Genomic DNA, 17,980 nt, shown 5'->3' on the forward strand with positions numbered 1-17,980 from the left:
GTGGATTCTCCAACGTCATTCGAAAGAAGAAATGCTGAAACCCAATTGGCAAACTGCCAAACAGATTACCACTGACTTACCTGAGCGTCATAGCCAAAGTCAAGATTGGCTAGACTAACGACTACGTCAGAGTCCGTCCATATGGCAACCGGTTTTATTGCTATCCAATATATATATGTATATATATATATATCGGGTTACCGATCTCTGCGCAGCTATGCTCCGCTCTGCTTCACCGAGGGATAACTGGGTAATTCCCAGGCACATGCGGCGTATGCGCAATGCTGGCGAACTAATAAAACGCAGGAAGGCACGCGGCCACCGATCGAAATTTCATTTGGCCAAGTTAACAGGCTGTCGCAGAATGCTCCGCTCCTCCCCTGAAATCGGCGAAAAACCAGTTAACTGGCGCTGAGAAAGTGCATTAAGCCATCGATTCGTATCCCCCGCGCTTGCAACAAAAAAAAACAAAAAAAAAACTGAAAAAAAAAACATGTTAATTGCTCAGTCGATCGAAGTGTCTTGCACTGCCTGCAATGGACATAGTAGTTGTTACTGGTTACTGGTTCTTTTGCCGTCTTGCCATAAGCCAGAGAATGTCCCGGCCAAATATTTGGCAACGTCTCTTTACCAAGGCAGAAAAAGTGGCCCACAGATCATGGTGATCGCTCGCCAGTAGGGGGAAACTGGGAGGGGGGGAGGGTGCTGTCTTGGCGGTATTGGAGACAGAAAGGAGCATCTCGATGGTGATGGTTACATGAGAAACACGTCGAGTGACAATCATAAAACGCTCAAAAACGGTTAAACGCTGATGTTTGGGAACAGGGAAAGCTGGTTAAGGAAGAGCAGATTTCGACTACCAACGAAGCAATCTTGGCTCATATCAAAGGGTTAGGCAATAGATCTTCCTTAGATTTGTATTTCAAATTTCAAAACTAGAATACACGAGCAATAAACAAGATAGTTCGTTGACTGAGCCAAATGACTAGCACAAATATTAGTTGAGCACGTTGGTCAAGTAATTAGTGAGGACTTTGATTAAACACAAACAGTCTGGCGTTCCAAGGACACTTCGAAATGGTAAATAGTTATTAGATATAAACCATATAGCGTGTGTTGTATAATATATTACTGGAAATTAATTTGTATTCTTTGATTTAATTAGAAATTGCTAAAGAATTTAAGTTCCAAAGATAATGTCACACTTAAAGAACCAAGTAAGTATTCAAATGTTAATAACGAGATGATGTAATCCAACAAATTTACCTGTATAAAAGCATTTAATTCATCTTTGCTAATTCCAGGTGATTCCTAGAGATCACAATGATGCACATGGGCTAGCCAAGCATCCCTTAAACATCTGATAGCCCCTTTCTCACCGCTTTTAGATGACATTATGCGACACTCTACAAGTGTGCAAGAGATTTCCCTGTGTGCCGCTAATATCGTCTGTGTGAAAATCACTGTATGAGTATCGTTCAGCGTTTCGCGCGATGCTTAAAACTGGTGATCCACGTTGGGTCTGATTTAGTCGTTAACGCGCGGCCAACACGATCACATCGCAGATCCAAACCCAACCACACCGGACCCAAACTATACACCATAGCATAGGCATAGTATAGTGTGCATAGTGTATAGTGTATATATATAGTCTGGTATAACAAGTGCGCGACGGTGCGAGATTGGCGTTGATTTAGATTTATGTTTTGATTCTTTGTCGTTTCTGTCAACGAGTGTTTTGGCTAATAACCGTCATACTCGATTATTCAACAATTTTGGATATTAAACAAAAGAAATCCAGTTATTTTTGCTGAATTGAAATAAAATTGTGTTATTTTTTTTACAAGCATCGGTAAGTGAGTGATACATATTTTTGGGGCTAATTAGTCAGCGGAAGTCGCGCAACTTTTGCAAATTAGTAAGTCGGGCATGAGTGCACAGATCGTTGAGTTCACTTTAGCTAAGTTAAGTGAACTAAGACCCAATTAATTGCAGTTATATTTAGCCAGCGATGCGCATCAAATGCCTGACGCAAATTATTGATCGAGTTGCCAAAATTTACACGCGAAAGTTTCAAAATGCCATCAGCTTTTCAAGATACGAGACTCAACTCATTTCGAATATTTGCACAGTGCCGAGATACACTTCTTTGCAAACATAAAGTCTAAATATATATATATCTCAAGATAAGATGAAAACACAACTCTCTGTCAACAATTTCAAGTCCTTTCACAACGCTTAAGGGAAAATGGATCCACTTGTTACAATCTGTTGTTCAATCTATCTATATCTTAATCGTTATAATCATCAGTGGTCATTGTCAACAGCCATTGATATCTGGCAGATAAAAATCATAAGTGATCAAGTCTTTGAACAATATTAATAATGCATAGCTATAAAACCACCTACTTTTGTTTGATTTGCACGTTTATTTTCTGATATGCGGCATGAGAGTGTGATAAAGAACATGGCTTTCAACCCACATCACTCATACGTCCAGTTGGTCAAGCTGAAGTGTGGCAACACACACAAAGATCACTGACATTTGCACTCCGCCGAGTAATGGCTGATATAAAATTATTCACCTGGCTATTCTTGAAGAAGATTACCAACTTCAAGTTGAGTGAATGGCACATGGACATTAAGAAAATTACTGGTTTGGGAAACTACTCTTGCATTTTCAAAGCTTTTTAAAGATCAGTCATAGAGCTATACTCAATTAGTTAAAAATTATTTGATATATACTTTATAGAGAGATAAACATTCAATAGTTGCATTTGATAGCCCATTTTCCTCACTATAATTTTCTCTTTAAAAAAAACGTATTACTTCAACTCTACTCGTTTTCCTCTCTCTCTCTTGCGCTCACGCAAAATTAATTATCGCCTTGCGTGGAAAATTTCATTAAAAACTGGCACTTGCAGTTGTTGCACTACCACATTGCGATCTTTAAAAACAGTTGGCTGACAAAACTTTTCCAGCTGCTCGGAATGTGGATATTGCCAAGAACTTTTTCATTCCGAAATTCACTGTCAGACGGGCCAAAACGGTGGAAAACTGTAGTTTCGAAATGATAAAGCGGAGCAAGGCCAACTACTTTTTTTGTGTGTTTGGTTTTTTTTTTTATTGGTTGAAGCCAGCCAGTTAGAAGTCGTTTGGGCCAAGTCAAGAGATTCCAAATCCACGAGCAAAGCGGCTAACCAGAAAGTCGCTGCTGCTGACAATTGAAATTTGTATTCCGCTGCGGAGCAGGTAAGGCCAAATACACTGGCCTGGCTCATTGAACTTGGCTAACTCTCGAGAGTCTAGACGGCTAAAAGCCCACAACACAGCAACAACAACACCAGTGAGTAAATAAAAGCACAATAAAGGCCAAAATAACAAAATAAAAACAAAACAGAGAGTAGCGTGCCGCTTTTTTAATTGATATTCCACTGGCGTTCACGTGAACAAAAACTCAAGCGATTCATCATGGGGAATTCTTGGCTCAGCGAAATTTTCAAAACTATATTTATATTTTTAGGCAGCTGCATGAGAATAAAAACAAAAAGCGAAAATAGAAAGAGCAATCTAAATCATTTTGCGGCCAAGTCAAAACAAATTGACAAATTGCAAATCGGCACAGTCACAAAATTAATTCATTGACATGATGCGAATCCAGTTAAAACCGCCTGCACTTCATTAGTAAAACAAACTAAGGGGGGGTTTATTTTGTTTTAGCATAGTTGAAATAAATTATGGAAATTATTTCTGCGAATTCTGTTTTGCGTCTAGTCTAGGCTTTGTCTATTTTTGGTGGTGATACAATGGGCCCATAGCGTGTAAGCCGGAATTAGACTATTAGAAAGTTATTAGAATAATGGCTTAATTGGTAAAGAATGTGAAATAAGCGAAATTATAGATATTTCCTTAAAATTTCAATTGTTAACTGTTTAACATAGATTTTACTATAAGCACATTGCTCATACGCCCAGTTGCGTTCATTGATGAATACTATTGTTTAAAACTGTCTTTTCTTTCGAAATCTTTTCTAAATAGTCCGACAGCAGCTATAGGAATTTCAGAATTTCCCATTAAATCATTAGATATACAAATGCAGCAATTATTCCACTCATAAATAAATTATTTTGCATAGTTTTCCCAGCTAGAACTATTACTCATGTATTTCCAAAAGTCAATTTAGTGTAATCAACGTCAAGAGCTCCCCATAGATCGGTGTTATGACTTCCTCATATCTGAGAATTTGTCAGAGGTACGGAAAGAAAAGCCGCCGTACTTGAGATTATGCAGAGTGTCATTCAGGTTATAGACTAGATGGACTCGACTCGACTCGACTCGACTTGCATATCATGTTATATGTCATCTGATCTGCAGATATTATCAATGAAGGCAATTGCAAAGAGGCACGCTCGTAAAACGATCCATTGAGAACCGGAAAAGTTGGCGTAATTTGCCAAAATTTCCATATCTCTCGGACAGATGAGATTATCTTAACTGGAAGCCGTAAAGTCTCGAATTGTCCGTTGTCACACGAATACACATATTTTTTCCAATTAAGCATGAGGCGGACAACAAAGTCCGATTCTACAGACAAGTGACACTAAAATTGGCCTTTGTTATTTCGCTTCCATTCTATTTTAGCACGTCTCAGAACGCCGAACGATTCGTGTTATGCCAGGTACTCTCGTAAGACTCGTAAATACCGTAAAATCAGAAAGGGGAAAACGTCGGATTCGAAAATCGGGGCAATGAATCGCTGGCACTGAACTTGACATTGCCGCAGTCTGCTTTCAATTTAGAAATATGTCAGCGGCGCAAACTATTTTCAGAGCAACGCGCATCGTGCACATCACGCACTTGTTGCGCCACAGATGCAGATGCAGATACAAATGCAAAGCGGATACATTTACAGATACAGCTGTAGATATGCTGTAGATTTCGGAGAAGTCACTGATTAATACTATTCTTAACGGGAGGGGGCTTTATAGCTTAATTTTTTCTAAAGTATTTATACTCTTTTAATTAATTCGTATTTTTAATTAAAAGTCATGACCAAGAATGGACACAGCAATTCGGCTTACGTCGCCGATCATCCGGACAAATTGGAGCTGGCGGAGAAGGGTCAGAAGAACAAGGCCGTAGTGGCCAAGGATCCCGACTACAATCCCTATCATCATCGCGATGTGGAGCATCCCACCACGTAAGCGAGGATCTGAAGATAATTCCTAAAAAAATAATATAATATAAATAATTTTAAGGAACTCGGAAACCCTGTTCCATTTGCTAAAGGGTTCGCTGGGCACAGGAATTCTGGCCATGCCAAATGCCTTTCGCAACTCCGGTTATATCACTGGATCCATTGGTACGATTGTCATTGGTTTCATTTGCACCTTCTGCATTCACCAGCTGGTCAAGGCTCAGTATGAACTGTGCCGCAGGAAGAAGGTGGGTTACGCACTTATCCTGAAGTTAGATAATCTAGATTAATAACGCAATCTCCCTGACAGATGCCCAGCATGAATTATCCAATGGTAGCGGAAACGGCAATGGGCGAAGGCCCCAAATGTTTCCGGGTTTTTGCTCCCTACATTGGCACAGTGGTTAACACCTTCCTGCTAATCTATCAACTGGGCACCTGTTGCGTTTACGTGGTCTTCGTGGCGTCCAACATTAAGGCCATTGTGGATGCAGTGGCCGATACGAGCATCGATGTGCGACTCTGCATGATCATCATACTGCTGCCACTGATCCTCATCAACTGGGTGCGGAATCTTAAGTATCTGGCTCCGTTCTCCACGCTGGCCAACGCCATTACGATGGTATCGTTCGGCATCATCTGCTACTACATCTTCCGCGAGCCAGTTACCACAGAGGGCAAGGATGCCTTTGGAAAACCCTCGAATTTCCCGCTCTTCTTTGGCACTGTCTTGTTTGCCCTGGAAGCCATCGGTGTAATCCTGCCCCTGGAAAACGAGATGAAGACACCGCAGAAGTTCGGCGGCAGCTGTGGTGTGCTCAACGTATCCATGGTGCTCATTGTGTTCCTCTACGTGGGCATGGGTCTCTTTGGTTATCTTAACTATGGATCTGCGGTGCTTGGTTCCATCACACTAAACATGCCGGAGCACGAAGTGTAAGCTAACTTGTTAGTTATATCCTGATTATACTGACTTTTAAATGTGTCTCCTTTAAGGCTTTCCATGTGCGTCAAAGGCATGCTGGCCTTTGCCATTTATATCACCCATGGATTGGCCTGCTATGTGGCCATTGATATCACCTGGAATGACTATGTGGCCAAGCGCCTGGGCGCCCAACGGAATGCCCTGTTTTGGGAGTACGCAGTGCGAACTGGTCTTGTTCTGATCACCTGTAAGTCTGATATTCCCTATATATGCATATTCTTTAGCCAGTAATATTCATGTCTTTATTTACCGTAGTCCTCCTGGCAGTGGCCATTCCCAACCTGGAGCTGTTCATCTCCCTGTTTGGAGCACTATGCCTTTCCGCTTTGGGTTTGGCATTCCCGGCACTCATCCAGATCTGCACACATTGGTACAATACGAAGGGTTTCGCAAAAGTCTGGCTGGTGTTAAGTGAGTGTGCTGATTAAATAGCCATAGATATCTATTTACTAACCAAAAATCCTTGCAGGCAACTTTGTGCTGATCATTGTGGGCATCCTGGGCTTGGTAATCGGCACGTATACCTCACTCAAGGAGATCGTACTAACCTTTTCGGAGTAGTTTGCATATGCAAGGACGTAAATCCGCCAGCGGGCATTCCAATTCAAGCGAAAGTATTATGAGCAATCGAAAGATATTGAAATCTGTAAACATTCGCAGCGCAGCACAAATGACAAGATGCAGATGCAGATACAACTAGGGATATAGTTACAGTTGAGCTGAGATCCGCTGTACGTGTGTAAAGTTATACTCTGAACTAATTGTTGTGTATTTGTATAGAATTTAACAGATTTGTGATATTTTTAGCGTCATGCCCAAGAATCTGTACAACAAACGTGTGTATATCATATATCTCTTTATATAGTAGATAACTTCTTGATAAGTAGTTTAGTGCACAGTCACATCCTTTTAAGTCATATTTAAAGTACGATAGCAGATAACCACAATAATAAACACATTTTGCCATATTAAGATACGCCATGGGGAATCTATTGCTCGGCTATGTAATCCTTAAGTGCGTTGCAAAGTCTTCTAGCACCATCCACCAACTTCGACTTCGGATAGAAGGCGATGGACAGGCGGAAGAACTGTTTGCCACTTTGACCATCCGCAGAGAAGCGTGTTCCTACTATAAAGTAGATCTTGTGATTCTCCATGCAGTACTTGAGAAACTCCCGGCAGTCCAATCGATCCGGTATCCGCACCCAAATGAAGTATCCGCCCGTGGGGCTGACCAACTTGCAGCAGTCGGGCAACTCATCTCGAAGCACTTGCGTGGTGGCCAGCATGCGCTCCTTATAAGCTTCATAGGACTCAGAAATTTGCTTCTGGGCTAGCTTAAGCTCAAATAGACTGCCCACAATCCCTGATGTGTAGTTGTTGAAGCATCCACCACTAGTGGCAAAACCACTTCCATCTAAAATTGGTTTCAGGCGCGGAGGAACCTCAAGCCAACCCAGGCGAACTCCCGGTCCCAGAATCTTGGAGAAACTTCCATTGGAGATAACATGTCCTGCGAAGTTGGCATCATTTCTGTCATCATAGGACAACAGACGGCTGTGTGTGGGCGTTTCGCCATAGTTGAGAATATTATAAACATCATCGCAGACGACAAGGAAATCATAATTCCTAGCAAGTTGCACAATTCCACGACAGACCTCTATAGAAATCATACATAAAATTATGAAAATAGTTTAATAGTACATATGTATAAAAACTCTGGAACCTACCCGGCGAGAATAGAATCCCCGTGGGATTATGATACGTTGGTATCGTATAGTAGATTCCCCAGAACTCTTTCTTCTTCGATTGAAATCGTCGTTTTGATACCTTCTCTTCAAGATCCTTCAGATCCACGCCATCATCGTTGAGCTTTACGGGAACTATGGTCACAGTGCTAAAGTGTTTTATACTATCTAAAGCAATCATATAGGTGTACTCATCGACGAATACGAAACCCTCAAAGTCCAACATTGTGGACAAAAGTATGTGAAGGCCATGGGATGCTCCTGTGGTTATTATCAAATCCTCACTGAAAACCAAAACCACAATATTAATTAGATATATATTAAGATCGCGAAAACGTATAAGGTTACCAATTGACGGGACTTTTGAACATTTCGGTGAAATAGGTGGAGATCTCGCGTCGCACCTCGAATGTTCCACTTGTTGGTCCATATTGGAAAATTAGCGACTGGTTTTCCCGCTTTTCGCGTTCCTGCAAAGAGAACCCACAATGTTCGTTACAAGGAGGGTATTGCGTAAGAGTCGTACCCACCAGACAATGATCTGTGGCCGTCCGGAAGCTATCACAGTTGGCGGTCAGGATATCTGGTCCTGGAGCACCCACTCCGAGATTTAGGATGTTCGGAGCGTATACATTCCAATCACCGCCATCGAAAAGGTGCTTTAGCTTGCGATCTTGACTGGATTTCAACATGTTTAACGTTCTGTTCTTGGCATACTTATGCCTTATCTAAGCGATGTGTACTTGCATTTATGGTACAAAATGTGAATAGATCTAACTTGTTAATGCTCGGCATTTCATACCTATTAGTTGTAGCATGGGGGGCACAATGTTTTCCAGATTGATGAAAAGCTATAGGATGTTAGCACTTGCCCCAATATTTCAATATGCTTCTCTATCGATTATAATCTATAACGTCATAACTAATACATATATTTGTTTTAAGATAAAGAGTCATTATAAAAACGGTCTTCCCTGAATAGTAATCTTGCCTATTCTAGGTTAGGTTTTAAAAGTTTAATATAGGGTATTTAACATTCGAGTTTCTATTGACTAAGTATATAATACGAGTTTCGATGCGAATGTCAAGCAATCAACTTTTAATTTCCATTCCCATCGAAACGCAAGCATCAGCTGATTGCAATTATTACTTTGTTTTTGGAAAACTAAGAAAATCGTGTTGCAACTTCCTTGGATAGACTATGGATAAACCCACAACTAGCGCCGCTGCTGCTGCGGCTCAGGATTCCAACCTTCTTCCGGACTCCCCACAACACGGACCAACGTTGTCCAGCGCCTCCAGTTTCGAGGCACTGACGCGACACGACCCCAATCTCAGTCGTTTGGCCACGAAAATGTTCAACAAAACGGAGGAGTACATCACACACGAACTGAACGCTCCGCTGGAGGATTACAAGCTGCTGGAGGAGATGAACAAGGCTACGATTGCCAAGTACAAGGACATGCGGCAGATTGCCGAGAATCTGAATACTTCGACCAGTGAATTGAGCCTCAAGTTCCAGCAATTAGCTCCGATGATGCAGCAAATCGATGAGATTTCCGACACCGTCGACAAATTGGAGGCGGCGGCCTATAAACTGGACGCATACAGCATAGCCCTAGAAAATCGCGTCAAGTGCGTGCTGCAAAGGAAATCCGGAGGCGGTCAAGTGGCGCAATAAGACTTCTCCATTAAAAGGGCTTTATGGTACACATTTATTATATTAGATTCTATGTCAACCAAGTAATAGTTTAAATATAATCGCAATTATGTTAAGGAATATCAGGGGAACTGAAAGAATGGGATATGGTGAAGCAATCATGTTTATAGAAACATAGTAATATGGTACTCACTTTTGGCCACTGTGCGTATGGAACGAATGAGGTTTAGCACCTGATCCTTGGCCGTAGGTGCTCCAAAGTCCTGCTGGCCCGCCTGTCGTCCCCAGCCAACTAAAAAGTGTGCCAAAAAATTGAACATCGTGGCATTGGAAGCAAAAATACTGTATGAGAACTTACACTTGGCCAGAAAGCGTTCCTCGTGCAGAATGCACACCGCATTCAGGCACAGGAGTGAAGATTCAATCAGTGTCCACAAAGTAAACATAATTGCGCGAAGTTATTCCTATTTACATCAAAATAAACCAAAATCGCCAATAATTGTTGACGTCAGTGATGCCGACTGCCATTCACTATGAGCGCAGACTCAGCTGATGTTGGCGCTCGGTGTGAATGGTAAATGATTATATGGACAAGAAATGCGCGCCAAATAAAAATTCAAATCTGGATCTAGTACTAGTTTTTATTAATTACTTTATTTAATATTAATCTGCGTATTTATTGAGCCCAAGGGAGCACACCCAATGCACATTTGGGCCAATCGGTATCTGGAAATAGCATTTACAGTAAGAGCGATAATTGATTAATTTTCAAATCACATAAATGCAAAGCCAAATCAAAACTTACGCTTGTCTAATTTCCAAACTCCCCAGTCTGATGTATGCTCTTTGCTTTGAGCTGCTTGTTCCAAAAATCGTTCCAAACGGTCTAGATTGTTGCTCTCCTCTGAAGAGCTATCTTCTTCCATAGCTTCCTCTTCATAAAATTCTTCAAGCTGTGCATCGCAGAGTTTAGTTAAATCCTCAATTTGCGTCTTGGTGTATGGAGGATCTGCGAGCGGTAATAATCTAAGAAAATGTCAATCTTATTAATCCAAAAGCAAGTAAACCCAAAAAAAAATGTATACCTACCCTTTTAGAATGGGCGCTGAGTAATTGCTAAATGCATCAACACGCTGCATAATAAAATCACGATCAAAAATCAAAGACCTGGACTTTTTGGGATTGTCGCCAAAAATAAGGGTAACCGAGAGATCGGCATTTGAGTGTACTAACAGACTGCGCATTGTCTTAGAAATTTTATCCGTGTTTAGGGTGGCAAAGTCCGCTGGTTTTAGTTTATCGTTCTGGAAAATAAAGAATATTTTAGTGTTTTCATCGTTAACACACTCCGTATTTATACTAACCAAATCCAGTTCGGCTTTGTACATGCGCTTCATACGGAACAGCATCCCAAATGTTTCCAACATTTTCTTTGCCCAGTAGCTGGCTCCCAGACGCCTTTGCTCCGACTCGTTTTGGTTTTCACTCAGTTGAACTAGGGCCAAAAAAACCTTCTCGATATATCCCTGCACGGCCAATAGACGGAAGAGTCCCTGTGTGGCTGCAATGATGACATCCTCGTTGTCGTCGATTTCCAAGCCAACGCCAAGGAAGTATTTCATTTTAAGCAGGCATTTTGTATATATGTCCAGCAGATCCTTCATCGATGATGACTCCTTTTTGACCAACGCACTTAGATCACCTAACACAGCACTCAGAATTTCTTTCGATGTCTTCGCCTTCTTGCTGGAGGAGTAGACTCGTATCTTATTGAATTCACCACTGGATTTTAGCTTGCTAATGGCCTTTAGTTTCTCAGCCCCCTTGATATGGCACTCCAGGGTTAGATCGTAGATCTCCAGAAGATCTGTCACAGCCTTTTCAAACTTAAGCTTGTCCTTGCGATGCAGTTTGCCAGCATCCAAATTGGACATGGTTTCCATGTGTGGCAACCAGTAGTAGGTGCGCAGCCACTCCAGACAATGATTCGAGGTGTTTCTCAGCACCTCCACAGGCGGCAGCTCCTGTCCATGGGCGCACAAGTGGCGCAGATCAACGATGAACGACTGGAGGCCCAGTTCCTTGGCCGTTTCATACATGCTGGACATGTTGTGTCCCTGGATAATGGAGGACATAAAGTTGTAGAATCGTGTAAAGGCACTGGCATAGGTGTCCTGTATTTTGGCGCTGCCCTCCTGGTCCTCCAAGTGCGCCTGAACAAGCACCGATGTGGCCAAAACCGCTGCCGGGCAGAGACTTCCTCTTCGCAGACACCAAATGCGGATTTTACTGAGCGCTTGACGCCATGTGGCTGGTGTGTTGGACTTGCCAAACAACCATTTGTACGTTGTATTAAATTCCAGCCTGAAAATGTAATGTTTTTATCAACGGATTGGATTTGTTTCCACTTTTTGTCTACGCACGTGTCTCGCCAAGGAGTGACCACAGTTCGTTGTTTTACATTTGGTGGCGGTGTGACAGGAACAACTTTGGCTTTCTGCTGTTTTCCCTTTTCAGGGCTTTTCTTTTTTGCCTCAAATTTTTCCTTCTTTGCAACAGCCATGGCAATTTGGTCTGAATAAATTTAAACAAATTCCATGCGAAACAAACCGCAAACGAAATCACAACAGTTGCAACAGTGATGAGCTAAATGCAGCTATAAAAATGAATTCCTTACACAAGTTTTGAGTTGGCAGAATAAATAATTTAATTTAAAAACATTTTACTCGCCAAAGGTTTCCAACCTAATGTATTTTACTAATCCTTGTCGGTTCAGTAAGTTTTTTTTAATATTTTGCTATTAATCAAGAGCAGTATCTCTTTTGGCTATTTCTAGACATTGCTTCGTTTGCCAACACTACCAACGTCCAACAGCTGATCGCGCCAACAAGACGCAGCCGGTTCTGTGTGAATGGTGAAATAGAATTGGAGCCAAAAATAATATTTTCTTCTTGTTCGATTGTTAAGCCTTTTCCCGCGCCCCCGCCATGACTAACAGCGCTTAACCCAATTTCCCAAAAGGGACGAAAATTGTCCTCCGAAAAAATTGAAGCTTAACTAGTTTCAACACATGTACGAGATCCAACATCCTGTTATCATCAACAACAACTACAACGTGGTGGACATACTGCATCCGGAGAATATCGAATTCGATGGGCCGTCTGCGGCGCGAAAGATGATAATTGGTTCATTTTCGATGTTCGTGATCTTCTCGTACCTGCAACTATTCTACATCCTGGTTGCCATCTATCTGGCCCTGCATCACGCACACCATTGATTCGAATTCTCTGAAGGATCATGTATCACTTTGTATCCGAGCAAACGCCGGAGGTGCGGCTCACAGATGAGGCACTGGTCACGAGCCACGTGACGCAGTACCTCAAGAGCTTTCAACTGGATGCCGTCCGCTTCGTCTACGATCGTTTGGCTAAGCGGGAATTCTGCATCCTGAATGATGAGAGTGGCCTTGGAAAGGTCGCTACGGTGGCGGCACTTCTAAGTGCCCTACCACCCGCCAAAAAAACACTTGTGGTGCTCCAGAACGATGAGCAACTGCTCACCGGTTGGCGATTCCATTTGGACACTCTCACTGACCTCCAGGTGTACATCATTCAGGGGGTGCAAGGTAATGCCTAATATTTAAATGGATTTGTTGATAAGAATGTTATCGTAATTTCACATTATTGCCATTTAAAAATTAAACTTCAACACCTTCACTTTCTGCCTTTACAGATACCACCGACTCCCCGCACAGCGTTTACCTGGCGAAATGGAGCCAACTACGGAGCATTGGAGATCTCAGTCGCCTCAAGTTCGACTACATTATGGTGGATAATCGGGGGCATTCGCTGAACAACAGCTTTTGCACTTCCATGCTGCTGAAGCAATTCGAGGGACGGGTAAACGTTCTTATCTCCAGTGTTGACGTTACGGTGAGGCAATGCATTCATAATATGGTTTATATCATTTTAGCTTATGTGGTTTCTCTCTCTCTGCAGTCCGACGTTAGGTTGCTCTACAATGTTCTACGGTTGGGCGGCCGACTGGAGCATCAGTACAAAAGCTTTGCGAGCTTCGATCGAAAATTCCATCTGCCAGATCCGAAGGAGGTATTCAGTAAGCGCATAGATCTCGAGGAATACTACAAGCAGCGGGGATTCCTCAGCGAGTACATCAAGTAGGTGAACCAGCAACGATCAGTTTCACTGTTGCATAAGACCGGAATAGTCAGTTGCATATGAAAATAACTTATATAATTTGTAGGGACTTTCGTCTGCGTCGTTTTCGTCATCAATTCGACAAGTCACTGCCACTTGTCGCACCGGAGCAATACAAACACAATCTGAATCTCTGGTTGGCCTCAAAGAACAGCCAGAGCACAATAAGCGGCTCAGATGTGTGCTCTACAATCGCTTCCATAGACAACAATCCGGCTCAGCAAAATAAAACTGGGCTCTTTGAAGAAACGGATAGGTTATCCGAGCACAGCGTGGATGATGTGGCAATGTCACCGCTGATATTCGAGTATTCCGAGTCTGACGATGAACCCCTAACAGTAGAACCTGATGCAGATCAAAACCCGGTATTAGTTGTATCCAGCGATGATTGTGAGATTGTAACACCTCCAAGTACTCCGCAAAATCGAACGCCCTCATTAAATGAATCACCAAGGACGAAATCAAAGAAAAAATTTAGCAAAAAAACGTCACCGCGCAAAAAAGCTGATCTCACCGATTCCGAAGAGGATGATGAAGCGACCGATAATATGCCGCCAAGGAAGAGAACTCGTGCAGCCACCGTTCATCTGACACCTAAGACAAGGAGACTCAATGTTCGAATTTTAAGGGTTTCCCTCGATACTCTGAGCACACCACCACCGTCCAGAACCACTACTGCGATCGTAACGCCCAAAACGGAGCCCACAGCTAGAAGAAAAAATCTGAAAAAGCGCACGGTGAGCCCAGTGGATGTGGGTCGTCCAGCCACAAGGGGAATGCAGCGCCTAACACGATCCGCTGAAACAAAAATAAACAGTAAGTACTTGAAACATCGCTCATTGGATGATGTCAAGCGTAGCTTTCCAAGGAGAGTCAAGTTGGAGGGTAACCAAACGCCCAGAAGTAGCAAACAAATAGTGAAGCAGGAGCCTAAGTCTAAAGTCGGGCAGGAAAAGAAACAGAAGACGGTGGATGTACCTGCTCAAGGAACTGCGAAACGAAAGCCTGGACGTCCGAGAAAATGCCAAACCAAGACTGAAGATTTGGGGAAGACAAAGACTAAGCCGAATTCAAAGCACTTGCCACCTACTCCTCAAGTTCTCAGTGGTAGCTCGTTGTCCTCGGAGTACATGCAATGTGCTCAGCGAATACCAGACAATTTGGATGCCATTGAGTCGCCCGCTTTTCGTGTGCCCTTTACACCTCAACAAACTCCAATGCTTCTAACCTTGCCGTCTACACACAATTTGCTCAACGATTCTGAGGTGGTGTCTATTCCGCTTTACAAAGATCCAGTTGAGACAGTGGTGATCAATAGCTCGCACGATGAGTGTTCTCCGCAGGATCCATCGCAGAGTCGTCGCACCAAGGCTTTGAAAAGAAAACGCAAACCCGTGACGTCCGTCAATTCAAGTTTCGGCGGCGGATTGGGTCTACCACCGGCCAAGAGGAGTGCCAACAAATCTCCAGATCTATTTAGCATATCCTCGGAACACTCGCAGATTCCGCTGGCGCAACCAAGACCCTCATCGCCCTTCGAAGGCTTTAAGATCTTTGGCTCTGAGGTGAAGCAGTTTCAGCAGCAGCTAGCGAAAGTAAATATATCGGTGCCAAAAAAGAAGCGAGATCGCTCGTGTTTGGATATCCTGGAGCAAATGTTCGAGCCACGACAACAGCAGTCGGCTAAAACTAGTCCCAAAGTCTTGCCAACCTTGCCACTGACCCAGAAGGATGATGCAGAGTCTACCATTACGCAGAGAAGAAGAACCCTGCTGGAAGATGACTTCTTTGAGATAACGAACAATGGCCAATTTGGCAGTCGCATGCGATTGAACTCCTCTGGCGAAGTATCGCCCGTGCAACCGGATCAACAGTCCGTCAGGCCGTCGCAGGCCAATAAAATCACCAATTATTTGATAGGTTCTGGAATTACGCAGGAGCGAACGCAACCTTCGAATGGTAATCGCAATTCCATTCTTGCATCGCTGCGCAAGTCACCCAAATCTCCCAAACAGGGTGCTAAATCCACTCAGGCCACGAAACTAACACGCTGGTTTGGCTCCGTCTTCGGCGGTGGAGCCTCACAGACCAGCTCCGTGGAATCGGTTAGTGCACCAAGTACGCCGGTGAATTCATCCACAAGTGCAGCAGCTTGTCAAACGCGATCGGCGAGAAGTGGTGGAGCATCAGGACCGACCAAAAGAAAGCGATTGGAACTGTTCAAGTGATGAACAGCAATCAATGAAAATGACAAAAACCAAATCAAATCAAATCCAATTATTGAATATATAATGAATGAAGGAATATATAACATATAGTACGAAATCAAAAGTTAACAGCATCCAAATATGAGGTTGTAAAATCAAATTGCACAGGACCGTCTAGCTAATTTAGTTAAAATTATACTTTGTGTGCGCATTTTGAAGAGTAAGGTTACCATAAAATTGAAAAGACACTGCATAATATTGTATGCGTATCTTGTAAGTAGATATAATTGGTAAATTATTAGTTCACAAGTTTATCTAGTTTCTCAATTCATTTTCCAAAATGTGCCACCTGATTTAGACGTGTTTTTTTTTTTTTAAATTATTTCAATACGCATTCAAAGTGTATTCAACAATTTTAAAGTAACGAAAGATATCGTTTTTAGAAGCAAGTACCGTGTAATTTTGTATCATCGTTAAATAAACACAGGGTTTACATTTAAAAACAAAGTATTGTGTGTGTTTTTTTTTTATTAGGAATTAAGATTATTGGTAGGTAAGTCAATTAGTTGTTTGCACATATGATTTAAATTTGAACTAGATCCTGGTATGCTATCCTCTCTGTTTTCCGAATATTATCGTTAAGTTGTGCATCACCGCCTGGCGCTGGAACTCCAGTTCCCGCCTACACATGCCGCCCAAGAGTGGTGGACACTGATACTGGATGTTCTCCTGGGCAAAGGTATCACCATTGGAGTTTCTGAACGTGAATTCACTCAGTGATTGTACTGCAATAGAGATTCATTTACGATTAGCGAGGGCATTCATATCACTTCCGTCTTATCTTACGGCAATAGAATCCGGCAAAGAAGCAAGTCTGATGCGTGGACTTAATGGCATAGGCCACGGGCGATACTCCGGGTAATGACTTGGTGACCACGTACTTGGCCGTAGCCGTATTCAGCCAGTATGGCCAATGGGATAGTCGCTCTGTGTACTGCACCGTGTAACGCCAGTCGTGGGCGTGGCCATGATCAGCTAGGATCTTGAAGTTTAAACTGTGTGTGATGGGGAAAATATCTGATTATCGTATAAACTGATTTAAGTTTGAAGAAAGAGTTTTCCTTACATGGTGGGATTGAGCAGACGCATCTTATTAAAATCCGCCACATACTCCCAGACCTTTTCCGGTTGACTCTGCTTGATAATGCCCTCGATCTGGTACTTCTGATAGCCACTGGAGAAAACGAAGACATAGAGGAGCAGGGCGGTGACGAGGAGCACCGATGCCCGCTTAATATTCGACAGGCGGGGTGTGTGCATCATGGATAACCGACGTCGACTGGCGATTATTGTGTGTATATATGGTGGACTGACTATTCGAATTTCAAATGAACATGTGCCACAGAATTCACCACAAAGATTTTGATAAACAAAAAGGCTTCTTATAAGTACAGTGGCGGCTGGAAAAGGGTATACATATATCTTTCTTCTTTCGTGGGGAGTTTTGTTGCTTTTGTTTTGTACACTATGGGGTTAAGACTTTCCTTTGAATAACAGTTTATAATGAACTGGTATAGCCTTAAACTTAAAAATTATAAGAAGGGCCTGTATTTATATGGTCTTTATATCTCGTATTTGATCATTTCTTATGTTTAAGTTTGGGTAAAATTTAAAAAAAAAAATTTTAAAAAGCAAACTAAGAATGTCAAAATTTAGATGCTTGAATGTTTATAACACTTGTAACTCTTTGCAAGGCATTACATCTGTATAGCAAATATTAATCATTTATTGTATACTGTACTAAAATAAATGAAATTAAACTCCATTCACTTATAAGTAAACTGCTGTCACTGCATCTTCATTTCTGCTAGGTTTTTTGCAGGTCAAAGCTCTGAAGCGTCAACCCCCTGGTGGCTCCCCCCCCCCCATACAATCAATCAACCGGCAAAAAATTTCAAATGCTGCC

General features: G+C 42.4%; 8 protein-coding genes across 11 annotated transcripts; 4 read left to right on the forward strand and 4 right to left on the reverse strand.

Annotated features, from left to right (window-relative positions):
* Positions 1–1,527: 1,527 nt before the first annotated feature.
* Positions 1,528–7,152, forward strand: CG7888 (uncharacterized protein). 3 transcript variants are annotated; one of them, NM_168434.3, is made up of 7 exons: positions 1,528–1,852; positions 5,047–5,200; positions 5,259–5,445; positions 5,508–6,133; positions 6,194–6,369; positions 6,438–6,593; positions 6,652–7,152. In NM_168434.3, exons 2-7 carry the CDS (start codon positions 5,049–5,051, stop codon positions 6,741–6,743), a joined length of 1,389 nt encoding a protein of 462 aa, NP_729652.1. In that variant the 5' UTR covers positions 1,528–1,852; positions 5,047–5,048; the 3' UTR covers positions 6,744–7,152. The 3 variants fall into 3 exon arrangements, with proteins under 3 accessions (NP_729652.1, NP_729651.1, NP_648425.1); NM_168433.2 differs by lacking the exon at positions 1,528–1,852 and adding an exon at positions 3,034–3,346; NM_140168.1 differs by lacking the exon at positions 1,528–1,852 and adding an exon at positions 4,652–4,678.
* CG6321 (uncharacterized protein) lies at positions 6,930–8,717 on the reverse strand. Its single transcript, NM_140169.4, has 4 exons — positions 8,461–8,717; positions 8,279–8,400; positions 7,913–8,214; positions 6,930–7,842 (listed from the first exon to the last, which is right to left on the reverse strand). The coding sequence occupies exons 1-4, from the start codon at positions 8,620–8,622 to the stop codon at positions 7,172–7,174; spliced, it is 1,257 nt and encodes a 418-aa protein (NP_648426.1). The 5' UTR covers positions 8,623–8,717; the 3' UTR covers positions 6,930–7,171.
* A 346-nt stretch (positions 8,718–9,063) lies between these two features.
* On the forward strand, positions 9,064–9,708 carry Blos2 (Biogenesis of lysosome-related organelles complex 1, subunit 2). The gene has a single exon (NM_140170.2). It carries the CDS (start codon positions 9,132–9,134, stop codon positions 9,609–9,611), a length of 480 nt encoding a protein of 159 aa, NP_648427.1. The 5' UTR covers positions 9,064–9,131; the 3' UTR covers positions 9,612–9,708.
* CG32069 (uncharacterized protein) lies at positions 9,624–10,107 on the reverse strand. Its single transcript, NM_168435.2, has 3 exons — positions 9,949–10,107; positions 9,784–9,882; positions 9,624–9,721 (listed from the first exon to the last, which is right to left on the reverse strand). The coding sequence occupies exons 1-3, from the start codon at positions 10,034–10,036 to the stop codon at positions 9,666–9,668; spliced, it is 243 nt and encodes an 80-aa protein (NP_729654.1). The 5' UTR covers positions 10,037–10,107; the 3' UTR covers positions 9,624–9,665.
* Positions 10,108–10,218: 111 nt separating this feature from the next.
* On the reverse strand, positions 10,219–12,434 carry CG32075 (uncharacterized protein). Of its 2 annotated transcripts, none has more exons than NM_140171.4 (5): positions 12,014–12,434; positions 10,955–11,954; positions 10,680–10,894; positions 10,396–10,616; positions 10,219–10,316 (listed from the first exon to the last, which is right to left on the reverse strand). In NM_140171.4, the coding sequence occupies exons 1-5, from the start codon at positions 12,151–12,153 to the stop codon at positions 10,267–10,269; spliced, it is 1,626 nt and encodes a 541-aa protein (NP_648428.1). In that variant the 5' UTR covers positions 12,154–12,434; the 3' UTR covers positions 10,219–10,266. The 2 variants fall into 2 exon arrangements, with proteins under 2 accessions (NP_648428.1, NP_001246712.1); NM_001259783.1 differs by having other exon boundaries at positions 12,014–12,230.
* Positions 12,435–12,483: 49 nt separating this feature from the next.
* CG45101 (uncharacterized protein) lies at positions 12,484–16,518 on the forward strand. Its single transcript, NM_001300096.1, has 4 exons — positions 12,484–13,215; positions 13,323–13,522; positions 13,589–13,767; positions 13,854–16,518. Exon 1 carries the CDS (start codon positions 12,661–12,663, stop codon positions 12,865–12,867), a length of 207 nt encoding a protein of 68 aa, NP_001287025.1. The 5' UTR covers positions 12,484–12,660; the 3' UTR covers positions 12,868–13,215; positions 13,323–13,522; positions 13,589–13,767; positions 13,854–16,518.
* SuUR (Suppressor of Under-Replication) lies at positions 12,484–16,518 on the forward strand. The gene is made up of 4 exons (NM_080096.3): positions 12,484–13,215; positions 13,323–13,522; positions 13,589–13,767; positions 13,854–16,518. Exons 1-4 carry the CDS (start codon positions 12,888–12,890, stop codon positions 16,033–16,035), a joined length of 2,889 nt encoding a protein of 962 aa, NP_524835.1. The 5' UTR covers positions 12,484–12,887; the 3' UTR covers positions 16,036–16,518.
* Positions 16,519–16,535: 17 nt separating this feature from the next.
* Positions 16,536–17,357, reverse strand: CG6310 (uncharacterized protein). The gene is made up of 3 exons (NM_140172.2): positions 17,141–17,357; positions 16,861–17,069; positions 16,536–16,799 (listed from the first exon to the last, which is right to left on the reverse strand). The coding sequence occupies exons 1-3, from the start codon at positions 17,335–17,337 to the stop codon at positions 16,624–16,626; spliced, it is 582 nt and encodes a 193-aa protein (NP_648429.2). The 5' UTR covers positions 17,338–17,357; the 3' UTR covers positions 16,536–16,623.
* Positions 17,358–17,980: the final 623 nt, after the last annotated feature.

The sequence above is a fragment of the Drosophila melanogaster genome, chromosome 3L (genome assembly GCF_000001215.4).
Source record: "Drosophila melanogaster chromosome 3L".
NCBI lineage: Eukaryota > Metazoa > Arthropoda > Insecta > Diptera > Drosophilidae > Drosophila > Drosophila melanogaster.

Excerpts from the sequence above, each read along its gene's own strand:
- CG7888 (NM_140168.1), top strand. Across the intron at positions 5,446-5,507 it reads AACTGTGCCGCAGGAAGAAG|ATGCCCAGCATGAATTATCC; the intron begins GTGGGTTACGCA and ends TCTCCCTGACAG. Across the intron at positions 6,594-6,651 it reads AAAAGTCTGGCTGGTGTTAA|GCAACTTTGTGCTGATCATT; the intron begins GTGAGTGTGCTG and ends AAATCCTTGCAG.
- CG6321 (NM_140169.4), bottom strand. The coding sequence starts at position 8,622 with ATGTTGAAATCCAGTCAAGATCGCAAGCTAAAGCACCTTTTCGATGGC. Across the intron at positions 8,401-8,460 it reads CGGCCACAGATCATTGTCTG|GAACGCGAAAAGCGGGAAAA; the intron begins GTGGGTACGACT and ends TTCTCTTTGCAG. Across the intron at positions 7,843-7,912 it reads GGGGATTCTATTCTCGCCGG|AGGTCTGTCGTGGAATTGTG; the intron begins GTAGGTTCCAGA and ends TGATTTCTATAG.
- Blos2 (NM_140170.2), top strand. The coding sequence starts at position 9,132 with ATGGATAAACCCACAACTAGCGCCGCTGCTGCTGCGGCTCAGGATTCC.
- CG32069 (NM_168435.2), bottom strand. The coding sequence starts at position 10,036 with ATGTTTACTTTGTGGACACTGATTGAATCTTCACTCCTGTGCCTGAAT. Across the intron at positions 9,883-9,948 it reads GGAACGCTTTCTGGCCAAGT|TTGGCTGGGGACGACAGGCG; the intron begins GTAAGTTCTCAT and ends CACACTTTTTAG. Across the intron at positions 9,722-9,783 it reads CATACGCACAGTGGCCAAAA|TTCCCCTGATATTCCTTAAC; the intron begins GTGAGTACCATA and ends CCATTCTTTCAG.
- CG32075 (NM_140171.4), bottom strand. The coding sequence starts at position 12,153 with ATGGCTGTTGCAAAGAAGGAAAAATTTGAGGCAAAAAAGAAAAGCCCT. Across the intron at positions 11,955-12,013 it reads GTCACTCCTTGGCGAGACAC|GCTGGAATTTAATACAACGT; the intron begins GTGCGTAGACAA and ends TTACATTTTCAG. Across the intron at positions 10,617-10,679 it reads TCAGCGCCCATTCTAAAAGG|ATTATTACCGCTCGCAGATC; the intron begins GTAGGTATACAT and ends ACATTTTCTTAG.
- CG6310 (NM_140172.2), bottom strand. The coding sequence starts at position 17,337 with ATGATGCACACACCCCGCCTGTCGAATATTAAGCGGGCATCGGTGCTC. Across the intron at positions 17,070-17,140 it reads CGTCTGCTCAATCCCACCAT|TTTAAACTTCAAGATCCTAG; the intron begins GTAAGGAAAACT and ends CATCACACACAG. Across the intron at positions 16,800-16,860 it reads CTTTGCCGGATTCTATTGCC|TACAATCACTGAGTGAATTC; the intron begins GTAAGATAAGAC and ends TCTCTATTGCAG.